Raw genomic sequence first — 12,555 nt, 5'->3', positions numbered from 1 at the left:
GGAGAAACAAGCTGTGTTGTAACCGTATAATAAAATTCTACTTGGCAATAAAACACCACTGTGCTGAGGGAAAGCAGCCAGACACGAAACGCCACATACATGAATCCATTTACATAAAATCCATGGAAGTGGACTCGGCAAATCCAGAGCCACAGAGAGTAGATGGTGGCAGCAGGGACCGGGGGGGGAGGGACAGAACATGTTTCTTGGGATGATGAAATGTCTAAAATTAGCTGGCACAGTGCTATAAAGTTACCAAAAGCGACTGAACTGTATACTTTAACTGGATCAACTTTGTGGTATGTAAATTGCATCTGAATAAAGCTGTTTTAAAACCAAACCCACCCTGCCTGCCAGCACTCACAGTATTTACCACAAGTCCATGACATTAGCTTTCCTTGTAAACCTGTGCCATCTCCAGACAGAAGAGTAAAAGCCCCTTCCACTTACTACGCACTTACTGCATGCCCCACGCTTCCCGTTGGCTCCTTTGATGTTTGCCATGACAATGCGGCCAGCACACTTACTGTCCTTTTACAACTGGGGCACTAAAGGGTTCAACACTGTCACACAGCGAGAATGTAGCCACTGAACTCAGGAAGGCCCACAAACCCACTAACGCCGAGCAACATGTTCAGTGCACATGCATTTTCTAGGAAGAAGGCCATAGAGTAACAAAAGCCTAAGAAAATTTTTTTAAAAAGAAAGGAAATATGGAGCAGTAGCAAAGGCAACCACCGTCTTCCAAGTCCCAGTTCCTGGCACTCGGTGGGGGCAGAGGAGTGTCTTCAGCTCAGAGCCCTGCCTGCCTCACAGGTGAGGAAACTGAGGCTTAAAAAAGGCAGGTAACTCGCTCACAAGCAGAGTTAGTAAGCGGCAGAGGCTACACTTGAAACCGGGTTCCATCAACTCCAATGCCTACGCTCTCCCCACTGAAAATCTCTGGGAAGCCTTTTGAGCTACTGTGACTTTAAGTGGACTGAGACGTGACACAATGCACCCAGAAACACCATGGCCTTGAACACAACCTGGGGTCCGCAGGGGGATGGAGCGAGGACAGGTGAGGTGGTACACTGTGTGTGTGGCACCCAAGCATAACAAGGGACTTGTGACGAAAGTGATGCAATCTCTCCGTGGCCGTGTGTGCTCAGCCCTCACTTCCAGCACTTTCTAAGCAACTTCTCATTAGTCCCCACAGTGGGCTCCCAAGAATTTAAGGTTCTGAATCCGAAGGTCAATACCTGACCTTGTTGACTTCTTCGAAGTGGCTGACATGGCAGCCCATGAGAAAGGAGGTGGGAGCCATGACGAAGTCCAGCATCTGCCCCGACAGGATGGGCACGAGCGTGTGCTGCCACTGCAGGGGGTGCAGGTAGGCCAGGAAGCACTCGGCCATCAGCGTCAGCAGGGCCCAGCTGGCTGAGAAGAAGACGATCCGCTGCTCTGTCAGCAGGCACGTCAGGATCTGGGGGGATGGACAACAGACCATGGACATGCTTCCAACTGGGCACAGCCCACTTAAGACGCTTTGAACACGCCCCACCGAAGCCAGTACCTGTGATACAGGTTCTACCCAGATTTCCCTGCTCCATTTGCCAAAACAAAAGCCACTTGGATCCCTCAAAGAAGTGTAATTTGCAAATAGCATGCACTGTAGTAGAAGTTGGCTTTAAACAAAACATTAACACTTTGAGTACACCTGTCTGTACGTTGTGGAAGACACTTGCATTCGAATCATACTTTTTCTTTTTTATTTAATATGATTTTATTGATTTCAGAGAGAGAAGGGGAGAGGGAGAGAGAAAGAAATATCAATGATGAGAATCATCGATCGGCTGCCTCCTGCAAGCCCCCTACTGGGGATCAAGCCAGCAACCCGGGCATGTGTCCTGACCAGGTTCATGGGTCAAAGTTCAACCACTGAGCCACACTGGCTGGGCCATTCAAATCATCTTTGATGCAACTGTAGTGTTGGCCCATGAGCTGACTGGCATGAGATACTCAAGTGTGGAAGGATGCGCACCTGTAGCACCTTCTCAGGTTGGAAGCACAGTAGGGGCAGATGAAGGTCCAGGTCGATGACTGGGCTCTCGGGGTCTGCTCGTGCAGGGAATACAATCTGTAGTGGCTTCATGTTAAATATCTGCAAAGACAAATTTCCATAATTAGTTCAGAGAGCTGTTCCCAGCCTGGTTTTCTGGTGTTTTGTTTGTTTTTAAAGGAAGCATCCTGTGGTTAATTAGTCTGAAAAATGCTAAGTTTCATCACATGGCATAGCAGTCTGACCTGTCACTCAACAAAAGCAGGCTGTGGTCTGTTTTTTTCTAACTCTCTTTAACCCTGAAATCCCCGTCATGAAATAGCCGAAAACATCTTGGAACAAGGGTTCCACAGAACCCAGTTTGGGAAATGATTGTCTATTAATTAAATAACACAGTGACACTGTGAGTAACAAAATTATATATATATATATATATATATATATATATATATATATAACCAGTTATCTGTCATTAATCACATCAGACAGGAGAAAACATTAATTAACAAGTTATAATACCCAATATTCTGGACAAACAAAAGGGAAATTTGTAATTTAAGTAAATGCTATATGTTTTTGTGTTAACTACTAAAGGGGCTGGTTACCAGCTCAGTACCTATTTATCAGGAGCCACTCAGCAAAACTCAAGCCTAGCTATTGGACGCAAGAACAAAATTTCATTTCTAAATTTTTAGGAAATAAATTTCTATTTTTAGTTTTTTCTACATTTAGATATAGTGTATAATATGCTTGTAAGGAACTTGAAAAGCAAAGTTTAAACACAGCTATAACATAAGGAATCTTTTAAAACACTGAAGTCATCTTCATCATGTTCTGTTACTATATGCAAAGAAAAAAATATAATTACCAAATGGAGAGGCCCAGGTGGAGGGCTAGGGATTAAAGATAGTTTTGCAGCAAAATCTTTTATATGATTGTCAACTTCAAAATCTTTACAGAGCTTCAGATGAGTCAATAAACTGAAATTTAAAAAGAAAAAGTCAGTCCTCTGTTCTACAAAATATGTTATGTCTGTGGCAATAAATACAAGCTAGACCCAAACTATGTCCAAATACCAGCCACCTTTTAAAAAATAAAACAGTGGAGTGTAGGAATTTGAATTACAAACATGGTTCGTTTGACTGGTGCGGATTCTTGCTCAGCCCCTGATCAGGGTGTGAGTCTGAATGGATTGCCCTCCACCAGGACTCAGAAGGGGCCTGCCCGCATTGCTCTGCTGTATCACGACACAAGAGAACCGCTGCTCATGTCTTTTTCTCAGTCTGTAATCAAACACTCCAAATTCTAAGGACAGAACTTGGTGGCAGTGCGCACGTGCCCGGTGTGACAGACCTCGTCGAATCCTTGCTCAGGGCCACACCCCTGGCAATGGGAGTTGATCGGTTTCCCGACACTTTCCCGATTTTTCAAATGTTCTCTGAATCCTCAGGCTTTGGCATTAAGTCAGTTAACAATTCTACCCAAAAGGGTAACTTTTAAAATGCCAGAAAAACTCATCAGAATTGACAGCAGCCTGCTGATTTTCTCAGATAGCCAGGGAAAGAGGTTTTCCTTATTTATGTCTCTTTTTTAAAACCCAAGAAAAACCCCTCCATACTGACTTTTCCTTCTGATAGTTTGCCTCTGTCTCCCCCTCCTGTCAGACCATCGCCATTTTAGCACTTCCAGACCTGGGGTTTTCACAAGAGCTCCGGAGCCTGCCCCCAGGTCCTCAGTGGCAGCCCCAGGGCCCTCAGCAGCTCACCAGGACAGGCAGTCCCTGAGGGCACTGTAGTAGGGGAGCCGGGAGACCACGCACACGGCGAAGGGCACGAAGCAGCCAGCAGCACTCACGCTCGGCCAAGGCGACTCCCAGTGCGACTTGCCCTTGTAGAAACAGTACTCATCCTAGGGAAAGAGCGCCGGTGACGGTCACCTCCCGCCTGGCGGATCCTCGGTGTGTATCTTCAACAACACCACATCTCCAGACAGAAACAGGACAGTGGGGGCTGGAGAGAGTCCTCCTCCCCGACACCCCTGCCAGCGCCCCCCCCAGTTTCACTGCCGAGTCTGAGCGGGAATCAGCCTTTCAATCATAGTGACTGCCCCACTGGGCGCTTGCTCCGTAGAGGTTCGGAGGTGACAGAGGTAAGGTGTGTCCTTGCCCTGGGGAAGCCCCAGGCTCGGGGGAGAAGAATGCACAGTTAGAACACAGCAAGACACCAGAAGGGGCCACAGGGGCTTGGCTTAACAAGGAACAAATGCAGCATTTGTGGGTGCCTGGGAGCCAATTGGGTGTCACAGACAGGAGGTGTCATGGATAGGAGGAGGGAACAGGAGGGACCTTCACCTGTGACAAGGGATCTCAGCCAGAGAAAAAGTGCCACAGTGGGTTCCAGAAGGCACAGCTCACAAATGGTACTCTATGTGGGGGCCATAATCTGGGCCCTAAGGAGGGGGCTATTTGGGGGTCTCGGGGGAGGGATAGAGGAGCGTGATGATAGCTTCAGTTTGGGACTTCTTGAACTGGAGGTAATTGTAAAATGACCAGGTAAAGGGAGAAGTCCTGGAAACAGTCGGCTACGTCACCGTCTGCCCACCACCATTTAATGAGTGCCTACTGCTCTAGGGCCAGTCTACTCAGGTTCAAATCCTGGCTGCCGTGTGACCTCAGGCCAGTCACCTGACCTCTCTGTGCCACCATTTTCTCATCTATAAAACGGGATGGTCCTAATAACCCAACTTAGACCCAGTGTCAGAGAGGAGGCATGGGAGTCACCTACATGCAGCGGCCGGTAGTACTGGGCAACCACGGCGTACGTCCTATTCCCACAGACGTCGGTCAGCACCAGGAAGTGGACACGGTCCTCCTTTGGTTCAGAGGCCACACACAGGCCCCCTGGAGACAGAAACAAGAAAGACTCTGTGAAGCTGGGTGGCAGCTGTTTTCCTGAGAACAGTGGACCCCTGGTGTATAATCCCTGAAACCAAGCAGCAGCATCAATTTCTATTTCTCATGGAAATGACCAGACAGGTACTTACATCCTGTCCTCAGTATGAGTTTTCTACACCAGCCTTTTTTTTTTTAAATAAATACTTATTTTTAAAATTTTTATTATTGATTTTTTTTGAGAGAGAGGAAGGGAGAGGGAGAGAAAGAATCATCAATGAGAGAGAAATATCACCTATTGGCTGCCTCCTACATCCCCCCTGCAAGGGATCAAGCCGCAACCCAGGCATGTGCCCTGAGCTGGAATTGAACCGTGACCTCCTGGTTCATGGGTTGATGTTCAACCACTGAGCCACACCGGTTAGGCTACATTGGCCTCTTTAATGTTTCTCCAAGACCAGCCAAAAAGTGAAGCCCCAAACATAAGCCTGCTGTTGGCAGAGCTGGCCAGTTTTGGGGGGAAAAACACAACCTGTGAGCCTAGCTGTGGGGACCCAGGAAATAAGTAGGAAAGGCAGAACTGGCTAACCTGACATCATTTAAGCCCCTGCCAGGCCCCTGAAGACTGGTCAAAATTGGAGCTGAAATTCCTTTGAAACATCCCTGTCTTCTAGGACTCAGTTTTCAAAAAACATGGGGACTGTGCTAAATGACCTAAGCTTTTTTTTTTTTTTTAATATATCTTTATTGATTTCAGAGAGAGGAAAGGAGAGGGAGGGAGAGAGACATAGAAACATCAATGATGAGAGAGTCATTGATCGAGCCCACAACCGGGCATGTGCCCTGATCGGGAATCGAACCCTGATAGCCTGGATCCTAGGTCAACGCTCAACCACTGAGCCACGCCCGGCCGGGCTAAGCTGCCTTTTAACTTTGAAACCCCCAAGATCAAGGAAGCTCTGTCCCAGGACAGGATGCAGGGGCCCAAGGGGGGGCCAGCTCGCCTCTAGCTGCACCCTCCTGAGTGTGCTGCTTCCAAACACAGGTCACGGGTGTGGCCTTAGGCTCAGCCATCCCCATGCCCGGGCACCAGGTACCTGGGAAGCACAGCTGAGGCAGGGCCAGCAGGTCTACACCGTTGGGCACGCTGATGTCTTCAGCGTCCAGCCCTCGAGGGCCCCCAGGGAGGCCCTTGGAGGGCTCTGCTCTGGGCTTCTCCCTCTTCTTCCTGAAGGAGCGCCTCTTGGTTCTGCTCAGAGTCCCGCAGCTCGCGCCGGCCATCTGACCGGCCTCCTCACTGACGAAGGGTGGCACGAAGACGGACAGCACCTCCGGGTCGAGGGGGGGGAGGCTTTGAACTCCCCTTTGCTGGGAAACCTGGGACAGAAATAAGGGTTAGTACAATGGTGTTGCCCCTTTGGACTCACAAACGCAACACGGGCAGTTGCCCGCTGTCATGGGTGTGGCTTCTCCCACCAGCGGCTCACGACAGTAAGGACCCATTGGAAGTTACTTTCAGGAACTTCTCAGGCCTGATGTTCAGGCAACGGACACTGCCAGTCAGCTCTGTGGCCGCTGATGTGGAGGCAAGGCCCCGACCCTCCTGCACAAAGCCCGGAGCTGTGATGGGCAGACCCGAGTTCAAATGCAGTCTCTGCCTCCAGCCGGGGCGGCGAATTACGGCCTCAGCCTTGAGCTTCCATCAAGGGGTAAGTGCAGGAAATAAAGGAGACGCCACAGGTCAAGTGCTCAGTTCCCACGTCCCCTCACAGGCTGGTGGGGAGGGCAGTGCAGTGACGGGCTCTGTGCACTGTCTAGCCCGTCACACCAGCGGGGCTGTCGCCACTGACCCAGGAGGATGGAGAGAGCAGTAAGGGCGCAGAGGAGGGCCACACGTCTCTCCTCACTTGACCAGATGTCCCTTGGGGTCAATAACAGGGGGTCACTTAGCCTGAATTCTTCTAAACTTTAACTGGGCACACGTTTTATTTTCAACCTCTTCTTCTCATTCTTCCCCCAAATAATATAAGGAACATGGGCTCTACTTTTATTTCTTTTCTTTTTTTTCTTTCTTTTTTTTTTATATGTCTTCATTGATCTCAGAGAGAGGGAAGGAGAGGAAGAGAGAGACAGAGAGAAAGAAACATCAATGACCAGAGAGTCATTGATCAAGCCCTCAACCCGGGCATGTGCCCTGACCGGGAATCGAACCCCGATCACCTGGATCCTAGGTCGATGCTCAACCGCTGAGCCATGCCCGGCCGGGCTACTTTTATTCCTTTCCTAACGACAGTGTCTGAGGGACTTCTTAGTAGAGTTAGGGCTAAACATGTTGCTGCCAGGCTGAATTCAGAGCCTCCAAAGAGCCGGTGGGAACGCATCCTGTGAGAGCTGGGAGTGGTCAGGTGCCCTGCCAGCTAAAAATAGGCAGGTCTAAAGCCCCGTTCTCTGGATATAAAGGGAAGGGGGAGGGGAAGGGGAGGGAGAGTGAAGGGCAGGGGAAGGGGGAGGGGAGGGGAGGGGGAGGGAGGGGCAAGGGAAGGGGAAGGGGGAGGGGAGGGAGGGGGAGAGGGGAGGGGGCAGGGGAGGGGAGAGGGAGGGGAAGTGAAGGAGGAAGAGGGAGGGGAAGGGGAAGGGAAGGGGAAGGGGGAAGTGAAGGGGGAAGAGGGAGGGGAAGGGAAGGGGAGGGGGAGGGGAGGGGAAGGGAGAGGGGAAAGGGAAGAGGAAGCAGAGGGGGAGGGGAGGGGAAGGGAATGGGCGGGGGGGGGGGGTAATTAGAGGCTACTCATTAGACCCTAGAAAGGACATTAGGAAGGACATCACTGTAGCAAGGAGAATGTGACCTTGACCAGCAGAAAGGGAACAGCCAACATCAACATCTCAGTAAGAATCGGTGGTAACAGCCCGGCCAGGCGTGGCTCAGCAGTTGAGCGTTGACCTAGGATCCAGGCGATCAGGGTTCTATTCCCAGTCAGGGCACATGCCCGGGTTGCGGGCTCGATCCCCAGTGGGGGGCGTACAGGAGGCAGCCCATCAATGACTCTCATCATTGATGTTTCCATCTCTCTCTCCCTCTCCCTTCCTCTCTCTGAAATCAGTAAAGATATATTAAAAAAAAAATCAGTGGTACCAACAGGGGATTCTTACACCTAAAAGGTTTATACAGTGACAGCATTTTCAGTCACTAAATACACTCTAGAGTACTGCCCTGGTCGGGTAACTCAGTAACTCAGTTGGTTAGAGTGCCATCCCAATACGCCAAGGTTGTGGGCTGGATCTCCATTCAGGCACATACAAGAATCAACCAACCAGTGCATAAAGTGGAGCAACAAATCTATGTCTCTCTCTATATAAAATCAATAAATTTTTAAAAATAAAGTCAATACACTTATTTTTATGCTATGGAATTTAAATTCAATAATTTATTTGTATTTAGGGGGAAACTATTAATACCAGTAGGAACATGGGAAATTCAGATTACTATACAACTTAAAACTATGCATCATACACATAGGAGCCCATTTCTTTGGCTACATGAAACCTTTTGCACAACTTTCCTTTCAAAACCCAGCAGTTTGGACCTAATTAACTGTGAACCTATGTTCTCCCTTTCTCTCTCACATGAGAAGTTACATACATGAAGACTGGGAGAGACACCACCCTAGGAACAATCTCTCAATCGAAATGACAGTCAGAGGAGCATATGCATTCCTCCAGGCAACATATGAGATGGCTGATGAGCCCCTTTTCCAGAAGCTCCACCAAGTCCCTTCCCTCCTGCTCTTTGGAAGCCCCCTGCAGACCCCTTCTTCCTGCCTTTCACCTCCCAGGACTGAGCCCTTGGCCCCAGTCCCTCCTCACTACTCTCAATACTCACGGGGCTCCGTGGATGCACATGGGGACAGCTCCCAGAGTCCCACACCCAGCTCACACTTCTTTCTACTCCCAGAATGTACTCTAGTGCCTCTGACATACCTGTGTGGGTCCCTTAAACTTAGAGTTTCAACTCATCACCTCCCAGAACACCTCCTTAGGCCCGTCTCCCTCATCCCCTCTAGAGCATGGCTGCCCCTAGGAGCTGCGGGTGGGATGAGGCAGGGACTGTCGTGTCTTCCTCTCTGTGCCCCACATCTAGCACAGACGACAGCTTAGTGGCTGCTCTTCATCCACTCCCACTGCAGCACTTGGTCACGCCTTAGGGACACACTCATCTGGTTTGAATGCCAGTCATCACACTGAAACCGACATACTCCCAGTGGTTCTCTCTTTCTGTCTTTGGTCACTTACAGTGATGTGGCCCAATCCACCAAGCTGGCAGTCAGCAGGTCATCACACATCTGTTTTTTCCAAAGTGGAAATCTTTGCCACTGTTACCTCTTCTGATTGGATAAGCAATACAGACTTGTTTGAAAAATGAGGCCTCCACCTAATTCCGTGGCTCAAAGGGGACACTGCCTGGCCTGAGCTCTCCTCTTCCCACTTTTTATGAATCTATAAATATCTTTTTTTTTTTTTTCAAAAATAGAATCATCCTATTTAAATGGTTCCAGTAGCCATGGGTTTTCCTCCATGTAACTGCACATTGGGCTGGCCTCCCTGGCCACACTGCAGTGTCACCTGGTGTGACAATGCTGCAATGTATGTGCCGAGCCCCTACTAAGGGGTGGCTGCACTGCTGTGAGTCTTCCCGCTAAACAACCTGAACCAGGGCAGCATGGAAGTTTCACCAACACGTATTTGCACATGCTGGAACTCCTCAATTAGAGTTGTTCCTGAAAGCACAGGCCTCAACCCATGTTCTGGTACTACTTTCTGACACACACTGCCACTGCCCACCCCCTGGGAAGACAGTTCCATTTCCACAGACTCTCTGAGTGACTTCCTGCTCTTTTCTAGCGTACAGGGACTTACTAAGCCCTTCCCTAAAAACATCATTTTAGTTTAAAAATATCTAACAAGTAAAAACTACAACACACTAATTCATTGGAGTCACAGATTTCTGTTAGATGACACAGTGGCCCTGACCTTCAATATGGGATTCACTTCATCTGTGAAATAGAACAGAAATTAATAATTTCCTAATGCTCTAGAACTGCTATCCAACACAGCTGCCAGTGCCACAGGTGGCTGTTCAAATTTAAATTAAATTAAATGTAAAATCCAGTTCCTCAGTGGCACTAGACACAGTTGGAGCACTCGGTAGCCCTATGTGGTCGTAGCCAGTGTACTAGACAGCATGGGTAAAGAACACTGTCCTCTCCAGAAAGTTCTGTTGGGCAGTGCTGGTCTCCGAACTGAAAGCCAGGATGCTTTCCACTAAAAACTGCAAATGCGCCTTCCCACTCAAGAACAGTGCGGGTGACCTGCACGGTGAGAGCTGCTCTGAGCACTTTTCCACTCTATGATGGATTTGTGCCCCACAGTTTCACACCCTATGCTTAGTTTCCATAGCAACCAAGGAGTGGCGAGAAATGTCACTAACTACATAACTCACATGGGAATTGAACTGTATCCTCCAATTCTCTGTCACTATTATCAACAAAACAAATATCACCTCATCTAAGAAATAAATAAACCCCAAAGTTAGGGCACTACACTATCCTATGATTAAGCTGGATGGTTCTCATTCCTCTAGGCTCATGGAATAGGAATGAATGACTGAATCACAGAGAAATGGTGATTTAACAAAAGGAAAAGTAAGGGGACATCTGTAATACTGTCAACAATAAAATTAAATTAAAAAGCAAAATTAAAAGTTATTAAAAAGCTCTAAAACATAAAACTAACTAAATAAAATCATATGTTTGGTTCATTTTAACATTAATGCGAGTCTTACAAATAGGGCTGCTCCAGGAAGCGTAACTCAGATCTTCCCGCTCCTTTCTTCCTGCGCCTTCAACTACTTTTCCCCCCGCCCTTCACCAAACCCCTAACAGAACCGAAGTACAGAACAGAGGGTCAAGGTAAAAGTAGCAAACTAAGAGGAGCAAACTGTCCCCTGGACCTGGGAGGACGTTGCAGCCCGCCTGGTTCAGGAAGCAGCGCTGTAAATATTTCAGTTGACTCATCCTGCTCTCAAAACACATCTCACACTGAGGCAACTAACTGACGTGTTGTAACGGCCCAGGACGCACAGACGCCTAACTGCGGGGAAGACCAGGGCCGAAACCTGGGCATTTCCTTCTGGAAGGAAAAGGAGGAACGGCCATTGGCGAGTGAGAGGCAGGAAGACAACTTGACCAACTGGAAAGAGTCAGAGGAGACAGATCAAAAAGGGGACACAGACATTTTTGGGGTTCAGGAAGTAAGAAAGGAGGGAAATGCAGACATCGTGGAGACTGACCAAGGAGTAGAGCCCAGCAAAGCATTCGCAGACATTAACATTAATTGGGTTAATTTTAGCGACACTTAGCTTCTGTGCCTTCAACCCTGGTCTTAAACACGCAAATGCCTTTCTCTGCCTTTCACTGACTTGCCCAGATAACTGGGAGTCAAGTCCGGGTGTCTCTGAACACACTGTGCATCCCCTTTAACGGGAGAAAAACGAGAGTCCTGGACACCCTCAGCCAAGAGAAAAAGAGGGCCTCAGACCACTGGACAGAAAGCCAGGTTCCAGGACTAAGAGAGCACAGGAAGGAACAGAGCCACAATGTCCCAAACTGCTGCTTTCCCACAAAAGGGGGCGTGAGCTGATCTCTCCGGCTGATGGGGGGGGGGGGGGGCCTCTACTGCGAGGTTTCGTCGCACAACCCCTAACTGCAGGACATGTAAAGGCGGCCCTTAAATCGAAACATCTTACGCTGCGAACAGCGGCCCTGTGGCCTCCGTCCCGCCCGGGAGTCTCCGGAACGACTCCAGGGGGTGCTGGGCGGGGACCCCAGGGGCAGCCACTCGCGACTCCACCTCTGGGGAGAACACCTGCGGTTCTCCGCACGGGGCAGGCTGGAGGCAGCCGGGCTTGGCCGGGCCCCGGAGCACTGGCCGCAGAGTCCCCGCTCGGGGGCGCCGGGGGCACGGGGGTCCTCTGGACACTGACTCGGGGTGCGGCCCGCTCTGCGACCGTCGCCCCGCCTCGGTTTCCCGTGGGGCCCTCACCTGCTCCAGGCCGCGGAGGCTGTCCCGGGAGGCCCCCAGCAGCGCGCACAGCTCCAACAGCCCCGAGGGCAGCGCCATGGCTGCTCCGCCGCCGCGGCTCGCCGGGCGCACCCCGCTCGGGCGCCTCGGGCCGCGCGACACGACCCCGACCCCCACCCCGACCCTGCGCCCCAGCAGCGCCACCGACCGTCCCGGGGCTCACGACCTTCGCCAGGCTGGATCCGCCCAGACCGCGGCCCGCGAGGCGAGGCCTGACCGGGGGCGGGGCCGGAGAGCCGAGCCCGCCGAGGCGGGGGCGGGGCCTGGAGGGGCGGGGCCTGGAGGGGCGGGGCCTGGAGGGGCGGGGCCTGGAGGGGCGGGGCCTGGAGGGGGCGGGGCCTGGCCGGGCGGGGCCGGAGAGCGGAGCCGGCCAGGAGGAGGGGGCGAGGCCTCGTCGGGGGCGGGGCCGGAGAGCCGAGCGGGCCAGGAGGAGGGGGCGGGGCCTGGCGGGGCGGGGCGGGCGCAGGGCTGCCCCCAAGGATGTTATTTC

At 50.9% G+C, this 12,555-nt stretch overlaps 1 protein-coding gene across 1 annotated transcript in view; it reads right to left on the bottom strand.

Annotated features, from left to right (window-relative positions):
- Positions 1-12,122, bottom strand: part of DENND3 (DENN domain containing 3) — a 39,055-nt gene extending 26,933 nt beyond the window's left edge. The window contains exons 1-7 of the mRNA XM_016207790.2: positions 12,027-12,122; positions 6,029-6,308; positions 4,825-4,940; positions 3,807-3,949; positions 2,910-3,021; positions 2,024-2,143; positions 1,247-1,465 (exon numbers count right to left, since the gene is read on the bottom strand). Coding sequence (XP_016063276.2) covers positions 1,247-1,465; positions 2,024-2,143; positions 2,910-3,021; positions 3,807-3,949; positions 4,825-4,940; positions 6,029-6,308; positions 12,027-12,104 — 1,068 coding nt within the window. The 5' untranslated portion in view covers positions 12,105-12,122. The remainder of the gene's footprint in view (positions 1-1,246; positions 1,466-2,023; positions 2,144-2,909; positions 3,022-3,806; positions 3,950-4,824; positions 4,941-6,028; positions 6,309-12,026) is intronic.
- Positions 12,123-12,555: the final 433 nt, after the last annotated feature.

This window comes from Miniopterus natalensis, chromosome 16 (assembly GCF_054644295.1).
Source record: "Miniopterus natalensis isolate mMinNat1 chromosome 16, mMinNat1.hap1, whole genome shotgun sequence".
NCBI lineage: Eukaryota > Metazoa > Chordata > Mammalia > Chiroptera > Miniopteridae > Miniopterus > Miniopterus natalensis.
Note: the sequence above shows the minus strand (reverse complement) of the source record. Positions and strands in the feature narration are given on the sequence as shown.